The 21,263-nt window shown below is 38.9% G+C and overlaps 3 protein-coding genes across 6 annotated transcripts in view; 2 read left to right on the top strand and 1 right to left on the bottom strand.

The window, feature by feature from the left end:
- Positions 1 to 8,472, top strand: part of LOC143859170 (phosphoglucan phosphatase DSP4, amyloplastic-like) — a 30,444-nt gene extending 21,972 nt beyond the window's left edge. For 2 of the 4 annotated variants that reach the window (XR_013239175.1, XR_013239177.1), the window contains 5 exons: positions 3,310 to 3,369; positions 5,634 to 5,741; positions 5,973 to 6,232; positions 6,827 to 7,209; positions 8,005 to 8,472. Coding sequence is in view for 1 of the 4 variants with exons in the window: in XM_077369860.1 (XP_077225975.1) it covers positions 3,310 to 3,369; positions 5,634 to 5,741; positions 5,973 to 6,107 (303 nt within the window). In the remaining 3 variants the exon portion in view is untranslated. Of the gene's footprint in view, positions 1 to 3,309; positions 3,370 to 5,633; positions 5,742 to 5,972; positions 6,689 to 6,826; positions 7,210 to 8,004 lie in introns of those variants that run through there. The other 2 variants (XR_013239176.1, XM_077369860.1) reach the window with 2 other exon arrangements.
- On the top strand, positions 8,028 to 8,348 carry LOC143859039 (uncharacterized). The gene has a single exon (XM_077369711.1). The coding sequence runs from the start codon at positions 8,028 to 8,030 to the stop codon at positions 8,346 to 8,348; it is 321 nt and encodes a 106-aa protein (XP_077225826.1).
- A 558-nt stretch (positions 8,473 to 9,030) lies between the features above and the next one.
- LOC143859169 (putative disease resistance protein RGA1) lies at positions 9,031 to 13,167 on the bottom strand. Its single transcript, XM_077369859.1, has 2 exons — positions 9,542 to 13,167; positions 9,031 to 9,427 (listed from the first exon to the last, which is right to left on the bottom strand). Exon 1 carries the CDS (start codon positions 12,990 to 12,992, stop codon positions 9,597 to 9,599), a length of 3,396 nt encoding a protein of 1,131 aa, XP_077225974.1. The 5' UTR covers positions 12,993 to 13,167; the 3' UTR covers positions 9,031 to 9,427; positions 9,542 to 9,596.
- Positions 13,168 to 21,263: the final 8,096 nt, after the last annotated feature.

Below are 21,263 nucleotides of genomic sequence, written 5' to 3' on the forward strand. Positions count from 1 at the left end.
TAGAAATGATCAATCTATAAAACCTAAAACTTAGTGGGCTTTCTTAGCTATTAGACCAAGTGAAATGTGTTCCCAAGGAAGGTCAAGAAATTTGTACCTAAGGGTAAGATAGGAGAAATTGCGCAGTATGTTGATTTTATTCTGCCCAATCTTTTCTTGGGAAAAACCTAGGGTGTTGAAATCTCCACCCAAACACCATTGGATGGACAAACGCTCCTCCGTTGGCCTCATCCATATCAGCTAAAAATCTCTAACGAATATTGGGGTACATACATCCCTGTTAATACCAACTGGATATCACTCTCAACTGTTAAAAAAATTTACAGAAACATGGTACTCTCAACCATTGTTCCTTCTCCCAAGTTTGACAAACAATATTGCTTTCAATAGACTTCAACTTGGATTCTAGGATAATACGGAGGTCCAATTTTCTCTGGCAACCTATTTATCACAGAGCTTTTTTCTTCTTCCTAACCCCTAATTCTCTTATATGCCAAGCAACAACCTTCACTAGGAACATATTTTTTTGCCTCCACTCTTTTATATTATTTTTCTTCCCATGATAATTTTCATCAATTTTTCTTCCCATTATAATTTTCATTAGAAGCCAAGTGTTTTAACTTTTATTCTCTCTTACCATTACTTCTACCTGAAACATTTTATTTTTAACAAAAAAAAACTCTCTACCATGTCCCTCAGATCCAACTAGTTCAACAAATCAATTCTTTGGTCTTCCATATCTATGAAGTTAACTCAATGAAAACTCATTTTCAACTAAAATTAAGTATCAAGATTCCACATCACAACCTTAATTTCCAACCCCTTCCTTTTTGAAGTTGATGAACTGCCTCTTGAACCATTGGGACACGCGTCTTATCTCGATTTTTATGCATCCAACTTCAACCTCTTTTAGACACCATTGTCATTCTTATTAGGGTAAAGATCAAAAGAAAATCACTACTAGATGGAGGAGCAATAGAGGTGGAGGTAGACACCGAGTCATCATTGGACAAGTCATCAACTTCCTCCTCTGTCTCCAATGCGCGTTCGACTCAAACAGTGAATCATAGAATTACGAGGTAGAACTATGTGTATTCGGCACTTTGGTGGTAGGTGATTATATAAAATGTGTCGGTACTTGGTATAATTGTTGAAGTGGTTATGTCTATGGTTGGTTCATTTCAAGTGCAGAGGCACAAGAGATCAGGAACCTTATCAGCTTTGTAGCAAAGTTGAGTTGACCTAAATGTTGGCCAAGTTCTGCCAGCTTCTGCCAGCTTTGTAATCTTGATTGAGAAAAGTGTTTGACACCTAGGAAGACCAGTGGGTTGGACATAGCTAATGTGGGATTCCTTCCGAAGCGTAAATGAAAGATTTCTGACTGTTGTGTGAGGCATCATTGAACTGTGCATTTGCCATGGGCTGCTTGGAGAGCAGGGTAGTTAAGAGCAGAAGCTTGGAGATCTTATCGAAGTTGATATGGTGGAGGCAAAATGTCAAGAATTCCTAGTGCTATTGTGTTAGTGCTACAAAGAGAATGGTTCTATGTGAACAATGTACTTCTTACTTGAAGTGGCATGAGCGGATTTTTTTTCCTTTCAACGACGGTGCTAACATTGTTGAGTATGCTTGAAGAAGTGAAAGAGAAGAGACCTTCAGAGGATTGGTTGGTACATGCCATGCAACCTATGGTTCTGATATAGTTTGGAATTGGCAGATGCGAAGTTGGACGTGGTCCTGCAGTTGAATGATGGGATTATCATATGGCAAAGGGGCTTAGAGATGATTAGATAGTAAGCTTTATGGAGAGGCCTTTCCCTAAGAAATAGTGTCGAACATTTCAACGCTAGAGAAATGTAAATAATCAAAAGAGATGGGAATCCTTGTGCAAGGTGACCCTAACATGGCAAGAGGCCAAGAGAGATGACTCTAGTGGGGACCAAACATGGAGGTATGTTGGATGAGTTGACGTGTATTGTGCTTTGAGTGCAAGGAAGTGTTTTGCCATATTGATGAAGTCGATGGTCGACAGAGAAGGAGCTCACTCATTAGAAGATGGAGTTGAGTTTGCCTTAGAGAAGGTAGTTATTCAAAGGCATATTTGGTGGGGTCCGTTTGCTAGAAGGCGACTCCACGGGGTCTCGTGTTGAGGTGCATGTGCTGATTTGCATTACTCTCGGTCAAGTGGCAGGCTGGGGGAAATCATATTTACAGAACTCTTGCTCAAACAAATCTGCAATACGAGAAGGAAAGATCCATTTAATCCCAAATTTGTTTAAATTTAAAGACCACAATTCTCTAGCAACTCAACAATGAATAAAGTGATGATAAATAGATTTTCCATCCCCCATGCATAAGGCACAATGATTAACAACTAATTGGTTTCAACCAAGGAAGCAGGATTCTTCCCTGGGAGCCTTCGATTCCCGCTTCGATTCCCGTTTCGATTCTCGCTCTGGCAACCTTGAGTAGGATTCTTCCCTAGGAGCCTTCGATTCCCGCTTTGGCAACCTTGGTTTCGACTACAGAGGTGGTCCACCATCAAGATTTTGTTGAGCCAGGTAGTCCAACAAAACACACAGCCCTTGTGGTGCATCAATCTTCCAAGTTTTTCTGGCAGAGGATGAAGAAGCAGACATAACAAGGTGTTGGCAGAAGATTGAATTGAGAACTTCTCATTCAACTCCCATATCCAGATTCTCTAGTCAATATCGTTTCAAATGTAGATTTGAGTCAATCCTACTATAAATAACCGTCACGGTGCACCTCTATCAAACAAGTTCCAAAAAAATTGAATTTTCCATTCAACCTTCCCATTCCGGCTATCGAAACAATCACACAGGCATTCCGATTAGAAGCCACACTCTGGACAAGTCGGGGAAATCAGCAAGAACGGCATTCGACCCCCACCAACAGTCCATCAAGAATCTAATTGTCCTCCCACGTCCAACTCTGAATCAAATGAGGTTTTGGAACAATGTAGAAATTTTTCATTGTATCTCTCCAAACTGTTAATCCCATCCACCTATAATTTTCCATAGATTCCTAGCCCCCAACGCTCAACCTGTACTTCTCAGCAATCACTGCTCTGGAGAAGATTGTCAAAAAAAAAAACAGAGACATTGACTTTCTCTCCAAATCTCCGCATCCATTTGTCATAACCAGGGCTCTGTCTAGACTGTCTTCTTCCTTCTACGCCGTGGATCCCCATCATAACCAACTTTGAAATATTTTCACATGAAAATTATTGTCATTTGATTTCATGGTTCCATTTTTATGCCTGTTAATAATTTTCCCACTTCCTTGTAGAGAATTCCTTTGAGATTTGATGAAGAGCAAGGATTGTGGAATCTTGAGAGGGAATTACCGGTAAGTATATTTAGTTGGTATTTGTAGAAATATTTGTTGCTGCATTTTATTTCTGATATCAATGAGCTTGCTACTTCATTTTTATATGTTTATTACAATTGTACAATTTATTTTTGCTTCTAAATGACCACTTGGCATATGTAGATTTTAATTCTAAATTCTTGGTGTCAGCCTTCAGCTTTTTACTTTAAACATTATATGGATATTGTTTACCACATTTTCTTGAGATGAGAAGTCATAGAATTTTGAAGTGGAAAAGAAACTAAATAATGATGCATGACATGATAGGGGGAGGGTGGACTGATTTGTGATGATGAGAGAAGATAGATAGAGATTCAAGTGCAAAGGAGAGCTAAAATGGACCTAGCTTAATGAAGATGGGGCATACCTTTGTTTGTAAGCTCCTTACTAAGGCAGATACTAACGTGAGCATTGAGTAGTAAGATACTAACGTGAGCATGGAAGGTAGAGAATAATAAGAAAAGAAAGAGATGTCCTAGAGAAAATTCATAGGGTTGGAGTTGGGGATGATTTGTAATGAATATTTGGGGAAAGAAAAAGGACCTAGGGTTTAAGAGATGAAAAATAGATAAATACTAATTATATGAGTAGAATAACAGAGAATGTCTTTAGGAGAGAATAAAAGAGAAAAGACGACCAAACATGTGGGAGAGTGTATTATCATTCATACAAAATATATGAGTAGAATGTCTTATTTACTACATGTTTCAAATGACTAAAATACCCTTAATGAGGATTATGTAGCCTTTTCTAACTGAAACAAAATGACAATGACCCAACTTCCTTAACATGGACTGGAGGATGTGGTTACATTGGTTGTCAACTGGTATAGGAGTAAACCAACAATATAATTAAACCTTTCAATTAAAAGTAAACCCGGATTATAATACAACCTATGAAAAATGATGTTGAGTTTGTATTCTCAAGACTTTTAACTCACTATGGACACAACATGACATCTATAGTCTTCAATTTCCTTTTTGTTTGGTATCGAGTGTCCTTGTAGTGCAAATCTGCTAATCTTTTACAGGCTTTAATTCTGATTTTACAACCCAGTCATCCTTTAGGCAGATTAGCCAATACACATGCACTTCGCTCTATCATGGCTTTGTTTATTCATGACTAGTTGGAAAGGGTGTGAAGATATCTGTTACCTAATAATCATAGAGATCTCCAATGTTAGAAATGCCCCAATTAACCCAATATTCTAATACATATTTATCCATCTTAATCTCCAACAAAAAAGCATGACTTGGAAATGTTGAAAAGGGTTTTGTTACTGGGCAAAGTATTGTGATATCTAGTATCAATGTTCATTATAAAACTACAATCCTAAAACCATTAAGGAATAGTTTTGATTATATTGTGGAATAGAGTATAATGGTATAATATCATCATTGAAATTATGCTATGATTATCTTTAAAAAAAGAAATTGTCTATGATTAGTGTGTTGTGTGCATGCACATATATTGTTTGTCAGCTATGTTACACGGATTCTTCTGAACGTGTCAGATTCCAATACTTCAACATTCTCTGCGACACTTCTAGATCTCAGTTTTATATGCTTTTTCTGAGTATTACCACAACTTCACAATTACCACATGTTTTGAGTTTTAACCATCCTAATAGTAAGGTTTTATATGGTAATTGTTGAAGTATAAAAGATTAATTAACGCAATCTCTAACGACTTAAGCTTTTGGAGTAATTGGTTGTTTCACATAAATAAAACATTATATTTACTCAATCTTTCTAAATTTTAATATATTAATTGTCATAACCATAATATAATGTAAAAAAATTAAAATTTCAGAATTGATTAAAATATTTTGATGAAGCCACAAACCTTTCTTTCTTAGGCTCGCTGAATTCGACACTTGATTTCCGTGTCGGATTCCGACACTCGTACTCATACTCCTACTGATGCAATTACCGATAAACATCAGATGTAATGATATTCTTGAAATTGTGCAACAAATCGAAATGTAAAATTCTTTTTCATTATGCATGTTAGATCTCAAAATTAATTATGTCATATAATTACATGGTAGAAATCATAATGCTTGAGAAATTTTACAATGAGCTCTACCACTCAAATGGGTTATGGACCTCCAACAGTCACTCGTCACTGCTATTCCCTAAAGCACATACACGTCACTCTTCTTCCAAAAATGGAAATTTATACATAGGAAAAATCCTTTAAAAGTAAAGATTGCTGGTTTTCACTGAAGCCCATTCTTACAGGAAGGACTCTACGAATACAAGTATATTGTAGATGGCGAATGGACATGCAATAAATACGAGTTGATAAGGCGTCCCAACAAAGATGGTCATGTCAACAATTATGTCTATGTAAGATCTTCTTTCTAAAGCTCCAATTCACTTAGGCCCTGTTTGTTTTGGATTTTGAGAACCGATTGTGAGTCCAAAACTGATTATTGGACTCAATTTTAAGCTTAATTTTAAGTTCCAATGATCCCTTTTGGACTCACAATCGGTTCTAAAAAAGACGAGAAAAAAACAGGGCCTTCATTGACAAATCTTGAACAACTTATGTTTCTTGTTTGCTCTTGCTTTTTGCAGGTTAATAGCAATGTTTCTAGTGATCTAAAAAAGGAGGTTAGGAACCGTTTGATGGATGATGATGCTGATCTCATGAACGAAGAAAGGTTAAAGATCAGACAACGTTTGGAAGCATATGTGGATGATCAAGTGTAGAGTTTCATTGCATGCTACCATTCATGGGTGAGATGCAATATTAATTATAGGTGGATTAGAACAACAAGTATCAGAATTCAGAATTCAGTAATAAAAGAATGCCATGACCTTGGCATTTTATACTTGTAAGCTTCCTTCGGGTTATGCCAGTTCTCAACCTGATTTGATGCAATCATAGTCACAAATATTTGTCAAAAATGGGCCTAATCAAATTGACTGACTGAGTGACTCAAAGAAAAAACTGGAGTTCTTGGTCCATTTGAGTCAACTCAGCAGAGTTTCAGGTCAAGTTGATGGCCCCTAGTTAACTAAGTCAACTCGCTGGGTTTCTGAACTTTGGATAGGATTGAGATAAGTTAATTTACACCAATACTTTGGTTTAGAGTTCTGCCTAAATTTAATTTGTTCGATCATTCATTTTTAGGCTCTCTTAAGGGAATTGGACTAAAATGCTGTTCTTTGTACCATTTGATATATAAGGTGGAACCCACAATGTGAAACAATACATATTTGTATTCTAAACAATACAATGTAAGGCACATGAGATTATGAAAGTAGTGTTTGAAATGGACTCCACGTCATAAAGTTGTCCTCTTCACGTTGTCCCCTTTGATTCTAAACCCACTTCTACCTACATAAATTTATGCAGGCAACTGATGTTGGCACTACCATATTTTGATAATTGCACTAACTCATCTTGTCTTTTGGTATTTAAACAGCTGCCAAAGGTTATTTCAATTCCCAAAAGGCACTCATAAGCCAATTAAAACAGAAAAGGCAAGATGAGTTAATGCAAGTATCAAAACATGGTTGCATATCAACAGCCAATCTGACAAGTACTCAATGAAGTGAGGGAGTGCCATTATCAAGAGAAGGGAGTGCAGATACCATTTCCCTATATAAGATGTGCAGATTCTCACTAAAGAGAGAGAGATGGGAAGCTCATTTCTGCCTGTTATTGTTGTATTTCTTTTGATGGGGTGCAAAGTCATGGAAGCTTGGAAAGATGAGACAAAAGTTATCCTTGTGGGAGGAAAGGTGATGTGCCAAGACTGCACCCAAGGCTGGAACGAGTGGGCCCATGGGACCCGGCCTATCCAGGGTACTCTCTGTTCTTCTTCTTTCTTTTTTTTTCGTCATTTTTTATGCCCAGAATTTATATAGCTGAGAATCTCTGGCATGCTTCACCAATGAGGGATGCCCAAAGAGTCACATCTTAAAGTGCCCCTAGTCCTACCAATATGTACGATTCACTTTTCGTTTATAGGCAAAATTAGCCAAAGAGTCACCATCCTCGTTAGCTTCTTTGAATTCATGCGACACTCCGGCTTTAAGCTCTAAAACCAAAGATTTAAGCTCATCCCAATAATATTTAATTGACCATGAAGGATCCTTATTGTCAATGACCATATCTATCAAGATTATACCATATGCTTCAAGCAACATGTTAGATAGACCAAATACTTTATAGTACCTCAGCCTATCTAACATACTACTGGTCTCTGTCTGCAAGTTAGTGCCATTGTCATAAAAATAAGAAGCAAATAAAAATCACTCCTCTATGTTTTCTTATGATTTCTTCTCTACCGATAAGCTAGGATTGCCTTTGGAGGAACCCTCCCTACTCAATTTGAACTCATTCTTCTTGAATTTTCACCGGGTTTGGGATTTTTTTCATTTGGAAACTGATTATAATCTTGAGTGAAAAATGGATGTAAAATTTGTTTTACCTCCATTTTACGTAGAAAGAAACAAAGCCTAACGAAAACAATGATGCGTTCAAAAAACAATTCTCTGCATATAATTTACCAAAAATAATGTTATGGATCATCGAAATTTGCATTAATAACACCCATCAATTAAGCTTGCGAAATGATTACAAGTATATTACATGTAGGCTGCAGGGTTGCCTTAACATGCATGGACGAGCGGGGAAGAGTGGTTTACTATGCAAATGATGAGACCGACGAAGAGGGCGAGTTTGAAATGAGTGTTGAGAGATACATCAATGGGAAGGAATTGAAAGCTGGAGATTGCTCCGCGAGGCTTGTGTCATCGCCTGAACCCTCCTGTAACATCCTCTCCGACTTTGCCAGAGGCCGGTCAGGGGTGAAGCTCAGTCGGCCCTCTCATGTTTATAGAGATCAGATCAAGTATACACTTGGGCCCTTCTACTTCACATCTCCAATTTGTGATGAACCTGATACCACTGAATTGCCTAGCCAAAGAGGAAACTATTGATTATAGTGTGTTTGTTTTGTTGTTGATGGGAGACTTACATTCTTATGTCTTCTTAATTTTTTGTACCTTCTATTGAATAATAAGAGCAAGATGTTTTGTTTAGGCCACTGGTATTGGCATTACCATGTTTTAGTAATTGCACAAACTTAGATTAGTTTTTTCTGTTTTAATGCTTTATGGCAGTTATGACTCTGATTTTCTGCGCATCCTAAATTGGTTTTGACCAATGAGGGCGCCCTTTCCCTGTTTTTTTGCAAGGGCTCCTGTGAGTCTAGCATTCCTCCTAAAATAAAATCTGATTAGAATGAATTAAATCAACCTGATTGGATTGCAGGAAAAACATTTCTCATGGGATTTCTTTTCCTCATTTTTTTTTCCATTTCCCTGATTCATAGGGAAATCATATGATTACGGCTTATTTAAAAGGATATCACTATAAATTGAACATCCCTCTATATATTGAACTACGGTGGCTCAAGTTATTGTTTTTATTTTTAATCAAATGATTTAAAAAACAAGAAATTTTGGAAAATCTTTTCTTTTCCAAACAATTCATGCAATCCAAACAGTGCCTAAAACTACACTAAAAGTTCCAACTCATTACAAATTTTAATTAGGTAAAGCAATAATAGGATTCAACACAATTCGGAACACACACAAAAAATAGAGAGACAACAGAGAGTAGATAATTTAGTGATAATTTGTAATAGAGATAATGTTTATCAGAAATACATTTCACTAAATTTTGATGAAGAAAGCCTTCATAAACCACAATCTCCACACTGGAATCCACATCTGAAATCTATTGAAACATCCAAGAGGAGGAGGACTAGCCAGCTTGGCTCGGACATAACATGGGCGAACACACTACAAGAAGACAAGAATCAGATAGAAAGAGGCAACCCTTATTAAAACTACCACAACAGAGGCTTAGTACATATAACTGAAAATAGAAGCAAAAACCAAATAGCAATCCCCTGCCCCAAGAGCAGACCACAGCCTCAAGAAACATACAAAAACCACCATAGAAAAGAGCAAATCCCGAACAGAGAATTCTACCCCCAAACTCAGCCACAAATCTGCAGAAAATCCTCCAAATTTGGTAAAAATTGGTTAGATAGACGAAGGAAAATTAAAGAAAGAAAGTACATTATATAATTAAAAGCTAAAGAGGGGATTATGAAATAACGAACCTGGGATGGTAAAGTGAGTCGGAGAAGGGTACGGTTGAGAGATAAAATCACCGTTTCAGTGGCCACGGTAGCAGGGGAGTAGGGTACTGATGCATCTGCTTTTTCTTGGGTGAATGATGACACGTGGTACATGGGCAATCTTGTGCCAATCCTCCCCTCTCTCCCTTTCGCATCGTCTCCCCAAATTTGGACAATAGAAAATACCCAATTGTTGGAGTGCGGTGAGGTGTTGTAGTCCGGCGGGCAATGAAGTCATTTTACCACAATTAATGATCCACAAAGATTGAAGTGATGTGAGCTTTTCGACCCACCCTGCCAATGATGCCAACTCATCACAACCACGAATTTTAAGTTCTTTTAGGGCAGTAAGGTACCGCAAGTCATCCGGCAAAGAAACCATCTTTTTACAGCCATCAATCTCCAATGACTCAAGAGATTTCAAACGCCGCCCATCTAGCGATGATGCCAACTCATCACAACCACCAATTTTCAGTTTTTTTAGGGCAGTAAGGTCCCGCAAGTCATCCGGCAAAGAAACCATCTTTTTACAGTCCTCAATAACCAATGATTGAAGAGATTTCAAGCCCCTTACTACCCCTTCCTCCTCGGGTAATGATGCCAGGTTTTCACACCCTATAATCTCTAACTCTTCGAGAGATGTGAGGTTTCGCAATCCCTCCGGCAAAGACACCAGCTCCTTACAACCCCAAATGATCAATGACTTGAGAGCAACGAAATTGTCAAGCTCCCCAGGAAGACTACTCAACTTGTAGCAATTCGAAATTGTTAAATGTTGAAGGGAGGTAAGATGCAGAAAACATGGCAGGGTGATCAACTTTGAGCAGAATTCAATCTTCAATTCATCGAGGCAAGGAAAAGCTCCTCCTTCCTCCACTGATGCACACATCTCTAAATTTTCCATTTCACATAGCGAAAGGCTTTTCAAAGATGGAAAGGAAAATCCATTCGATGTGCTATTACCGTAAAACTCATTGTTGATCTGCTTCAATGCAGACATTCTAGATATCACAAGATTCTTGAGCGAGGGAAGTTGGCCAAGTGGTGGGAGATTTTCACATCTCCGGCAATTAGAAAGGGAAACTTTAACTAGATTTGTGAGCAATGAATTCTGTATCCATCCTGGAAATCGAATACCCTCATAGCCTACTATCCCCAAATCTTTCAAATTACCGTGTGGCTCAAGGCCTTCTAGCACTTCTGCATGCATCTCAACATCACCATCATCATCCCCCCATGATAACTCCAATTCTCTGAGGTTTTTCTTGCTTTTCAAGTTGGCTTGTTTCGCATCACTTGCATTTCTCACAAGGTTAAGTTGTTTTATTGATAGTTCTCCTCTAAGCTTTAAATTGCTCAACTCACTGAGGCGGCGTCCTTCCTCGTGACCCACAATGAAAATGGATAGCGTCTGGAGGCAGGTCAGCTTCCCAATCCCAATGGGCACACAAGTTAATGACGAACATCCATAAGTATCTACATGTCTGAGGCTACTCATTTTTCTCATGTCCTTGGGTAAATTGCAGAGGTGGAAACATTGTCTCAGTTTCAATGTTTGCAAATTTTGTAGCTTGGTAATCGATTCAGGTAATGTTTCAATGTGAAAATTACCGGAGAGGTTGAGGTATCTTAGCTGTTTCAAATTGCATATTGAATGGGGGACCCCGCTAACAAAGTTACTAAGATCTAGGCATCGCAAGTATCTAAGTTTCTTGATGTTGCTAGGGACAGAATTAAGATAAACATCGTGCAATAGTATTGTTCGTATGGTTTTGGCCTTGTATAACCTTTGCTCTTTTAATAGTGAAGGCAAATGAGAATAGACATATCGGGTCGATGTAGGAATATCTACAATTTTTTCCCGATCCACGATATGACACTTGTTCCCAATAACAGACTGTGCAAGATCGTGAACCAAATCATGCATTTTGCAACTTGTTATATTTCCAGAGTCGTCTTTTTCTATGTCTTGGAAGAAAGACCTCCATAATAAATCATTGAAAATCTTATTTCCAATGTCTTCCAACTCCATAGTTTCGTTAGGGGTAACAAAGCCATTAGCCATCCACAAAAGAATAAGTTCTTCTTTCCGAATGGTAAAGCCTTTAGGGAATACAGAGCAAAATGAAAAGCATTGCCTTAGATGAGATGGCAAATTAATATAGCTCAATATTAGAGCCGGCAAAATTTCATTTTGTTCTAGTTTCCATATCTGGCTGTCTCTTACAGACAACCATGAAGCTTCCTCCCTTTCGAGACACAGGAGTCTTCCTAATGCCTTTGCTGCTAATGGCACACCCCCACATTTTTTGACAATCTGTTCACCAATTGGAACCAAATTTTGATGCTCTTCACTTCTCCCTGATCCAAATGCTTGACGTTCAAACAGAGACCAACAATCACTGTCTGATAAACCAGTCAAGGGGAGGAGGGAGTCATCAAGCGCACCCATCATCGATGCAACCTTTTTGTTACGAGTAGTCACAATGATTTTGCTCCCTTTGACTTTACATTTTAAGATTTGCTTCAGTTTATCCCACTTTCTTCCATCTTCGTTCCATACGTCATCAAGTACAAGCAAAAATCTCTTCTCACATATTATATTTTGTAGTTTTATTCGCATCTCCTCTAACTGTGTGACATCTGTTTTACTTCCAGTTGCAGATTCTAATTGTGTGACATCTGTTTTACTTCCAGTTGCAGATTTCAACTGTGTGACATCTGTTTTACTTCCCCTAGTTGCAGATTCTAAAATTTTTTTTACAATTCCATTTACTTGAAAATCTTGAGACACATAAATCCACATTCTTAGCTCAAAATTTCCTATTACAATCTCATGATTGAAGGCCAATGTAGCTAGTGTGGTTTTCCCCAGACCCGCCATGCCAACTAGGGCAATAACTGGGACTTCATTTTCATTATTATTAACATCGGCTTGCAATAGCCGCACAATCTTTTCTTTATGCTCATCTCTCCCATAAACTTCTAATTCATTTTCATCGGCCACAGATTCACGCTCATCGGACACTGTATGTGTTCTCTCTTGACTCTCAAGACTCGTAGTTGTTACATCCAATTTGAACCTTTCCCTCTCTTCTGCAATTTTTCGTATTCTCGTGAGGATCATTTTTGTCCTAGTTGCTATATTATGGCGTTGGAATTGAAAACTAGGAAAGAAGGTATTACTTACCTGGCCCCAGTCTGATAAGATGTCGTCCGCCTCATAGACCGCATCTATAAGACTTGAGAGCCAAACCTTCAGCTGCTCATTCTTGACTGCCATCGCCTCTGCGTTTGGGAGTATAGCACGAATCATTGATAAATTTCTCTGAAGCTCTTCCAGATCATCCTTAACACCCCCGAGTAAATCAACCTCCTTTAGGATTAGAGAGCTCAAATTCTCAAGCAGTATACTAACAATAGCATCCGCCATATTTCCTTGGTAACAGAAAAATAAATAAATTCTAGAGCTAGAGCTAGAGCTAGAGCTAGAGCTAGTAGAATCACAAGGGAAGGATATCTTGCAAGCTTCTTCGTGTAAGATGGTTTGTTATATAGACTCTTCAACTTTTTACTATTCCTTTTTTTTCATTATTTGTGGGTTATATTTGCTTTATCCTTTTCATGATTTTTCTTTTTCTTTTGCATACACTAGAATAGGATGTTCCAAGTAAATAAAAGTGGCGAATGTATTTATTTGCTTTAGAGTTTGAAGTCTTGCGTTTCAAGTCTTTATTTGCCCCTCGAGTTCGCTTTAGAGTTTATAGGGGGGATCGAATTCGGTTTTGGCAGGACCCTTGGTGTTCGTCTGATTCTCTCCGAGTTTTGTTTCCTGACTTATTTATTGTTTCATCTCAGAAAGAGGCTTGGGTATCGGAATGTTTTGATCGGGTCCAAGGGCAAGTGGTGTGGGCTCCTAAGTTCCGAAGAACCTTTTTTGTTCGGGAGTTAAGCGCTTACAGCGCCCTCTTCTCCTTATTGGACTCTTGCTTCATCAAGTCTTCGGGCGTAGATCGTCGAATTTGGATTTGGAATCCGTCGGGGATTTTCTCCGTTAAATCTTTTTATCACCATCTGATCCCCCCTCTAGTGGAACATGCGTCCTCCGCGGTTTGGCGCCAAGCGTGCCCTCCAAGAGTCGCTTTCTTTGGGTGGTCGGTTAGATGGGGCCGAATTCAGACGATGGATTTCTTGCGGAAGAGAGGAATGTGGCTGGTGGATCACTGCCCTCTATGTCTATCCGCTGGAGAATCCATCGACCACCTCTTTATACATTGCAAGGTTGCTTCATATATTTGGGGTCTTCTCTTTACTCGGTTTGGAGTCAGTTGGGTCCCTTCCAATTCTATGGCCGAATTTATTCGGAGTTGGGACTGGGCTCCGTGGAAGAGGAAAGGCAGAATTCTGTGGAAGATGTGTCTATTAGCCTCCTGGTGGTTCTTGTGGAAAGAGCGGAATGCGCGTGTCTTCGAAGGGATGGTCAGGTCCCCATATTGGATTTATATACAGGTGGTAGCAGCGGTCATCTCCTGGGCCCGTTCACTTCCTCTTTTTCGGTTTGTTTCTGCTTATGCCCTCTGGGAAGGGTGGCCAACCATCTGTATGGAATCAGTTACCAAAGTGAAATCTCGACCCTCCTGGTCTCCCCCTCCGCCGGGGTCTCTGAAGCTCAATTTTGATGGTTCCTCTATCGGCAATCCAGGAGCGGCAGGAGTGGGGGGGGTTATGTCGGAATCACGAAGGGGAAGTCATTTGGGCCTATTCGGGGCCTCTTGGATTTGCAGACTCGACTGAGGCGGAGGTTAGAGCCGTTCACAGAGGGATTCTCTCCATGCCTTGCTTGGAGTGCGACAGACTGATAGTCGAAGGCGACTCCGTAAATGTTATTCGCTGGCTTTCGGGAGCCGCTTCTCCCCCTTGGCGACTTGTGCCTTTCTTTGAGGAGATAGAGGATAGAGCAAAGGGCTACTCCATGGTCTTTCAGCATGTCCGGAGATCAGCCAATGTGGCAGTCGACTCCCTGGCTAAGAGCGGTGTTTCTCGGGCCGAGTTGGAGTGTTTCGACTATCTCCCCCCTTGAATTATTGTATTGCTATTTTCTTTTCTCATTGTTCCTACAGGACCATCTCGGTTCTGCTTATTCATCTATATATACATATTCTGTTGCCTTTTTCAAAAAAATAAAAAAGTGACGAATGTACCACTTCCTCTGCTTTATTTTGTTCTCAAGTTTATAGATACATTTGCTTTATTTAATGACCTGACTTTCTATTTCTTTTGCATACCTTATCTTTATTACATCTAATGGACGGTTGGGATCATCCTATGGTGAGGGCCATACCGTACTTTTGATAAAGTGAGGAGTGCCTCGTCAAAATACAGTAGTGCTGATAACATTTCCCTATTCTTTTCACGGTTTAACAGGAAAAAAAATTATCTCCAACTAGAGCGAGTAGAATCACACACATATCTTGAAAGCTCTTCCTATAGATTAACTCTTCTTTTTACTATTCCTTTTTTATTTTCATTTTTCATGGATCTTCCTTTTCTTTTAAGTTTGCCTTAGTTAAATGATATACTCGCCCCTCTTTTTACATGGACAACCCCCTGTACTGTTAAAGATGTGGACATAAATACACTAGAGGAGGATGTTCCAAGTAAATAAAAGGGGCGAATATATCACTTCCCTTGCTTTATTTTGTTCTCTAATTTATAGATACATTTGCTTTAGTAGATAACCTTACTTTCAAAATTAGATACATTTGCTTTAGTAGATAACCTTACTTTCAATTTCTCTTGTGCAACGATCATTTTCCACACCACGAAGCAGCCTCGAAGCAGCGTGTGAATAGACTTTAGCAAATCCCAATTAATAAGGGTTACATTATTTTTGCGCAACCGACAAATAAGGGGTCCAAAAAGTCCAACCCCACTACCAAGGGCGCATCTTGTATTATTGTTTATTTATGGTAGTAGGACCCACACCCCCATGTGCCTAGACCTGGCAAGAATTGACCCGGACGGCCCGAAATTTCCGGGTAATCTTGTATTATTGTTCTCTAATTTATAGATACATTTGCTTTATTTAATAACCTGACTTTCTATTTCTTTTGCATACCTTTGCTTTATTACGTTCCTACTTACTTTCTCTTCTTTCCATTTGCTCTTAGGTACGTTTGCTTCTCTAGTTCACAGCTTTGCTTTAAGGCCTGGACCATAGGATGATCCAAACCGTCCGTTTGATGAGCCATGAGCCATCGAGGGCTTACACCGTATAATTTCTCATATATAATATCACACCAAACTCCTATAACAAACTGCCCCTTCTTATCTTACCCATTACCCCTTACCCCTTACCCCCACACTGCATGTATTTGTCATCTCTCTGACAAGAAATGAATAGACCCATCATCTTTATGTCTCTCACAACACATAGAGATACCCCTTTCACGTGACATGTCTAACACCATAGTCCGGTTAAATCGTCAACTTGCCACAACGACAACTTCGATTTTGAATGCCGGAATTTTTTTTCGTTCTCGGGGCTTTAGTGGCACGTTTGGTTGCTAGTTATGTAATGGGCCCAAAAGAATTCCACCATCCAAAATAACCCAGCACGAAACCCAGAGCTGGAAAAAAAATACCAAGAACCAAAATAATCCCTCACGAATTCCGAGGAACCAAAATAACCAAGAACTTTTTTCTTCCCAACAGTAGGGGTGTAAATGGATATTCGAAAATTCGATTACCGTCCGCATTCGAATACGTTTCAAGTGAATATTATCCGAATCCGTTTGAAGCGAATATTATCCGAATCCGTTTATGAGATATCCGGCTCTTAGCGGATGCGAATCTGGTAAATACTATATCTGATCCGTTTAACATCCGTATCTGAGAAGTACATCCTTTTTATTTATTATTAATAATATTAGTAGTATTTATTTTTAGTAATGACATACTATCTTTTATTTCTAAAAGAAAAGAAAACTTTGTTTAGAATTTTCTTTTTAGAAAATAAACAAAAACAAAAAGTGTTTTGGGTGGTAAATGGAGTAATTTCATTTTAAGGGCATTCTTGGAGTTTGACATGGCTTCTTTATGAAGCAACAAATGTGGGTTGTAGGATGAAAGAGACAAATAGATGATGGCGATTGAAAGAAGATGGCATAGCTTCTAAAGAATTCTAAAACAAAATGGCCATCTAGGTCATTGATGGTAAATGGACGGCTCATATCAATTTTCCAGTTTAGGGTTATATAAGAACCCAAAATGCAATTATAAGTTGGGACTTCTAAGGTTTGCAAGGAGAAGCAAGAGAGAGGAGAAAGGAGGAGGCCGAGACACCATCGCCGCCATTCCTTGGTGCCCCCAACCTCCACCAAAATCCACCGCTGCCCCTATCCACCTTCTCACGGCCACCTCCATCACCGTCAGTCACCTCCATCTCTAACATAATCCTCATCTCCATCCCCATTTCTCTTCATCTTCCACCATCAGCACTCCCACTCCCCTGTTCAAAATAGCCCAAACACATTCCATCATATACACCCAAAAAAAGAGAGCCAAAGACCACTAGAAACACCATCCATCCACACCACCTCTCTCTCTCTCTCTCTCTCTCTCTCTCTCTCTCTCTCTCTCTCTCTCTCTCTCTCTGTTTTAAAAGGAAGAAGATGATCTCATATATTTTAAGGTTTGAGAGTTAATTTTGAGAAGAGAAGGTAGTGGTCTGGTTTTAGGGTTTGGAAATTTCATTCGAGGATCAAGGAGAAGAAAGATAAAGTGCTGCAGTAAATTTTCGAATTTACCGAAAAAACGGATACAGATAATTTTCAAATTAGAACAATATCTGCTGGAATCGAATTCCGTAGATATTAAATATCCGTCGAATTCAAATCCGAATCCGAATTCGGATAGTGTATACTGTAATCGAATTCGGATATAGCCATATCCGTTTCGAATTCGATCCGTTTACACCCCTACCCAACAGTTCAAGCAACCAAACAAGGCTCCCGGGATTTTTTTTTTCCCACCATAGTCCGGTCAACCAAACATTATTTTACCGGGATACTTCTTAAGACTTTTATTTTCCCACCAATCTCCTTGGTCATTTAGCAAAGTTTTAACTTGATTTAAATGGCTACCTACTTCAGTTGGTGAGGTCTTAAAACAGGTGACTTACCTACTTCAGTAGGTGTGAAGGTCTTAGAAGATATGTCCTCAGAATTAACAAGGGCCTTTATATCATCTCCCCATCAATAATTGTTCGGGGTCCAAAAAGTCCATCCCACTACCCATGAGCACATCTGTCATTATTGGTCAGGTCCCATGTGGGGTACCACCCTTGATATTTAGATTCAAGAAGGGTAATTTTGTCTTTTAGAAAATTTAGGTGTAGATGTAAAGTTCTGAAGATAAGCTCATCTAATAAAAATCTATTTCAGCACAATCGAATTCATGGTCGTCGCAGGTGCCAATTTTTTATATATAATTATTATTTGGCATTTGCTAGGGACCATTGCAGAAGGCATTTCGCAGACTAGCCATTGCATGAGACAGCAGCCACATAGGCTCCGACTTTGTGTTATCCAATTAATTCAGCTAAGTTGGCTGCTCTCTCATGCAAGAGCGGGTCCATAAAATGCCTTCTGCGATGGTCCCTAGCAAATCCCTTGTCATTTTATAAAATGTAGACGCTTCATTTATGAAATGACCCATTTTTTCTTCCCAACAGTAGGGGTGTAAATGGATATTCGAAATTCGATTACCATCCGCATTCGAATCCGTTTCAAGTGAATATTATCCGAATCCGTTTGAAGCGAATATTATCCGAATCCGTTTATGAGATATCCGGCTCTTAGCGAATGCGAATCTGGTAAATACTATATCTGATCCGTTTAACATCCGTATCTGAAAAGTACATCCTTTTTATTTATTATTAATAATATCAATAGTATTTATTTTTAGTAATGATACACTATCTTTTATTTCTAAAAGAAAAGAGAACTTTGTTTAGAATTTTCTTTTTAGAAAATAAACAAAAACAAAAAGTGTTTTGGGTGGGAAATGGAGTAATTTCATTTTAAGGGCATTCTTGGAGTTTAACATGGCTTATTTAGGAAGCAACAAATGTGGGTTGTAGGATGAAAAAGACAAATAGTTGATGGCAACTGAAAGAAGATGGCATAGCTTCTAGAGAATTCTAAAACAAAAAGGCCATCTAGGTCATTGATGGTAAATGGACGGCTCATATCAATTTTCCAATTTAGGGTTATATAAGAACTCAAAATGCAATTATAAGTTGGGACTTCTAAGGTTTGCAAGGAGAAGCAAGAGAGAGGAGAAAGGAGGAGGCCGAGACACCATTGCCGGCATTCCTTGGTGCCCCCAACCTCCACCAAAATCCACCGTTGCCCCTCTCCACCTTCTCACGGCCACCTCCATCTCTAACCTAATCCTCATCTCCATCCTCATTTCTCTTCATCTTCCACCATCAGCACTCCCACTTCCCCTGTTCAAAATAGCCCAAACACATTCCATCATATACACCGAAAAAAAAGAAGCCAAAGACCACTAGCAACACCATCCATCCGCACCACCTCTCTCTCTCTCTCTCTCTTTGTTTTAAAAGGAAAAAGATGATCTCATATATTTTAGGGTTTGAGAGTTAATTTTGAGAAGAGAAGGTAGTGGTCTGGTTTTAGGGTTTGAAAATTTCATTCGAGGAGCAAGGAAAAGAAAGATAAAGTGCTGCAATAAATTTTTGAATTTACTGGATAAACGGATACAAATAATATCCAAATTCGAACAATATCTGCTGGAATCGAATTCCGTAATAGATATTAAATATCCGTCGAATTCAAATCCGAATCCGAATTCGGATAGTGTATACTGTAATCGAATTCGGATATAGCCATATCCGCTTCGAATTCGATCCGTTTACACTAGGGGTGAGCATTATTCGGGTAAAACCGAATAACCGAACCGAAATTATAATTTTCGGTTCAATTTTTTTTATATTCGGTTCTGTTTCGGTTGTTGGTCGAAAGAAATTTCGGTTTTCGGTTACGGTTTCGGTTAGTTCTAACAAAAATTTCGGTTAACCCGAAAACCGAACTTTGTGTTTGTTTATCACATATTTACCATTTTACATCTTTCTTTTACTTTGGCGGTGGGACAAGTGGACAACCCACAACCATATTTATCTCTTTTTTTAACTTGGTAATCGGGACAACCAAGCACAATCGAGCAATGAATTGATATTTTAATGGGAAAAGACCTGACGTGACATAAAGAAATGTTATTTTACCTTTTGCTATTTTCAAGAAGGAAAATAACACAAAGAAAGCTGTTCAAATATTAAATGCTCTCTGCAAGTCTGCAACCTATCTTAAAAAATATTAAATGCTCTCTGCAAGTGGTTGTACCGGCTGTAGAGTGGTTGTACTGGCTGTAGAGTGGTGAGAGGATTTTATCGGAGGGGGAAAATATCACTGCCCTTGCTTTATTCTGTCAATTGATATGACCCGACATACTGTTTCGTTTTCTTATGATTCAGTGTGTGGGAAATGTTATCAGCACTACTTTTTTTTATGATTGCACCCCTCACTTTATTAAAAGTACGGTATGACCATCACGATAGGATGATCCAAGCCGTCCATTAGATGGGCCATACCCTAAATAGGTTGCGCCCCAAAAATCATTTCCATAGATTTATCCTAACCCTCCAATCTGTAGAGGGACTGAATGGTCCTAGCCCTCTATAGATTGGAGGATTAGGATCAACCTATGGAAATGTTTTTTTGGGGCACAACCTATTTAGGGTGTGGGCCATCAAATGGACGGTTTAGATCATCCTATGGTGCGGGCCATACCGTACTTTTACTTTTAATAAAGTGAGGAGTGCGATCATCAATAGTGCTGATAACATTTCTCTTTATTTATCATTCCTACTTTTTCTGGGTGCTATGGAAGGAAAGAAATGCAAGAGTATTCAAAGGTGTTTCTCGAAACTTGGAGTCTCTTTTCATAAGGGTCTTAGCCCTCGTGATCTCCTTGGTGAAGATTCTCCCATCTTTCAGATTTGTCTCTACATGGATATTAAAGCATTGGAGTGCTGATTTCATTTCCCTTTTTTTAGGGGCAGTGATAAATCGACCTGTGTGTCTTTCTCTCTCCTCTGAGTCGATTTAGAGAGAAAGAGGAGAGAGAAAGACACATAGGGAGTCGATTTATCACTCTCCTTTTTTAGGGAAATGTTATCAGCACTACTGTATTTTGATGTGGGCACTCCTCACTTTATTAAAAGTATGGTATGACCCGCACTATAGGATGATCCAAACCGTCCATTAGATGGGCCAACAGCTACATAGGTCGCGCCTGGACCATAGGATGATCCAAACTGTCCGTTTGATGAGCCATGACATAAATAGGTTGCTTCCAAAAAATTATTTACTCATGATGATTTAAACCCTCCCATCTACAGAAGATTCCATAATATGCATTTCTTCTATAGATCGAAGGGCTACGATGGAAATAATTTTTTGGGCACAACCGATTTACATTGAGGCCCATCAAATGGACAGTTTGATCATCCTATGGTGCAGGCCAAACAGTAATTTCAGAAAAATACGGAGACTATCGAGGGCTTACACCGTATAATTTCTCATATATAATATCACACCAAACTCCTATAACAAACTTC

Source organism: Tasmannia lanceolata, unplaced genomic scaffold, assembly GCF_043159265.1.
Source record: "Tasmannia lanceolata isolate RefF3 unplaced genomic scaffold, GAP_Taslan_0.1 ptg000029l, whole genome shotgun sequence".
Taxonomy (NCBI): Eukaryota; Viridiplantae; Streptophyta; class Magnoliopsida; order Canellales; family Winteraceae; genus Tasmannia; species Tasmannia lanceolata.

Excerpts from the sequence above, each read along its gene's own strand:
- LOC143859169 (XM_077369859.1), bottom strand. The coding sequence starts at position 12,992 with ATGGCGGATGCTATTGTTAGTATACTGCTTGAGAATTTGAGCTCTCTA.
- LOC143859039 (XM_077369711.1), top strand. The coding sequence starts at position 8,028 with ATGGACGAGCGGGGAAGAGTGGTTTACTATGCAAATGATGAGACCGAC.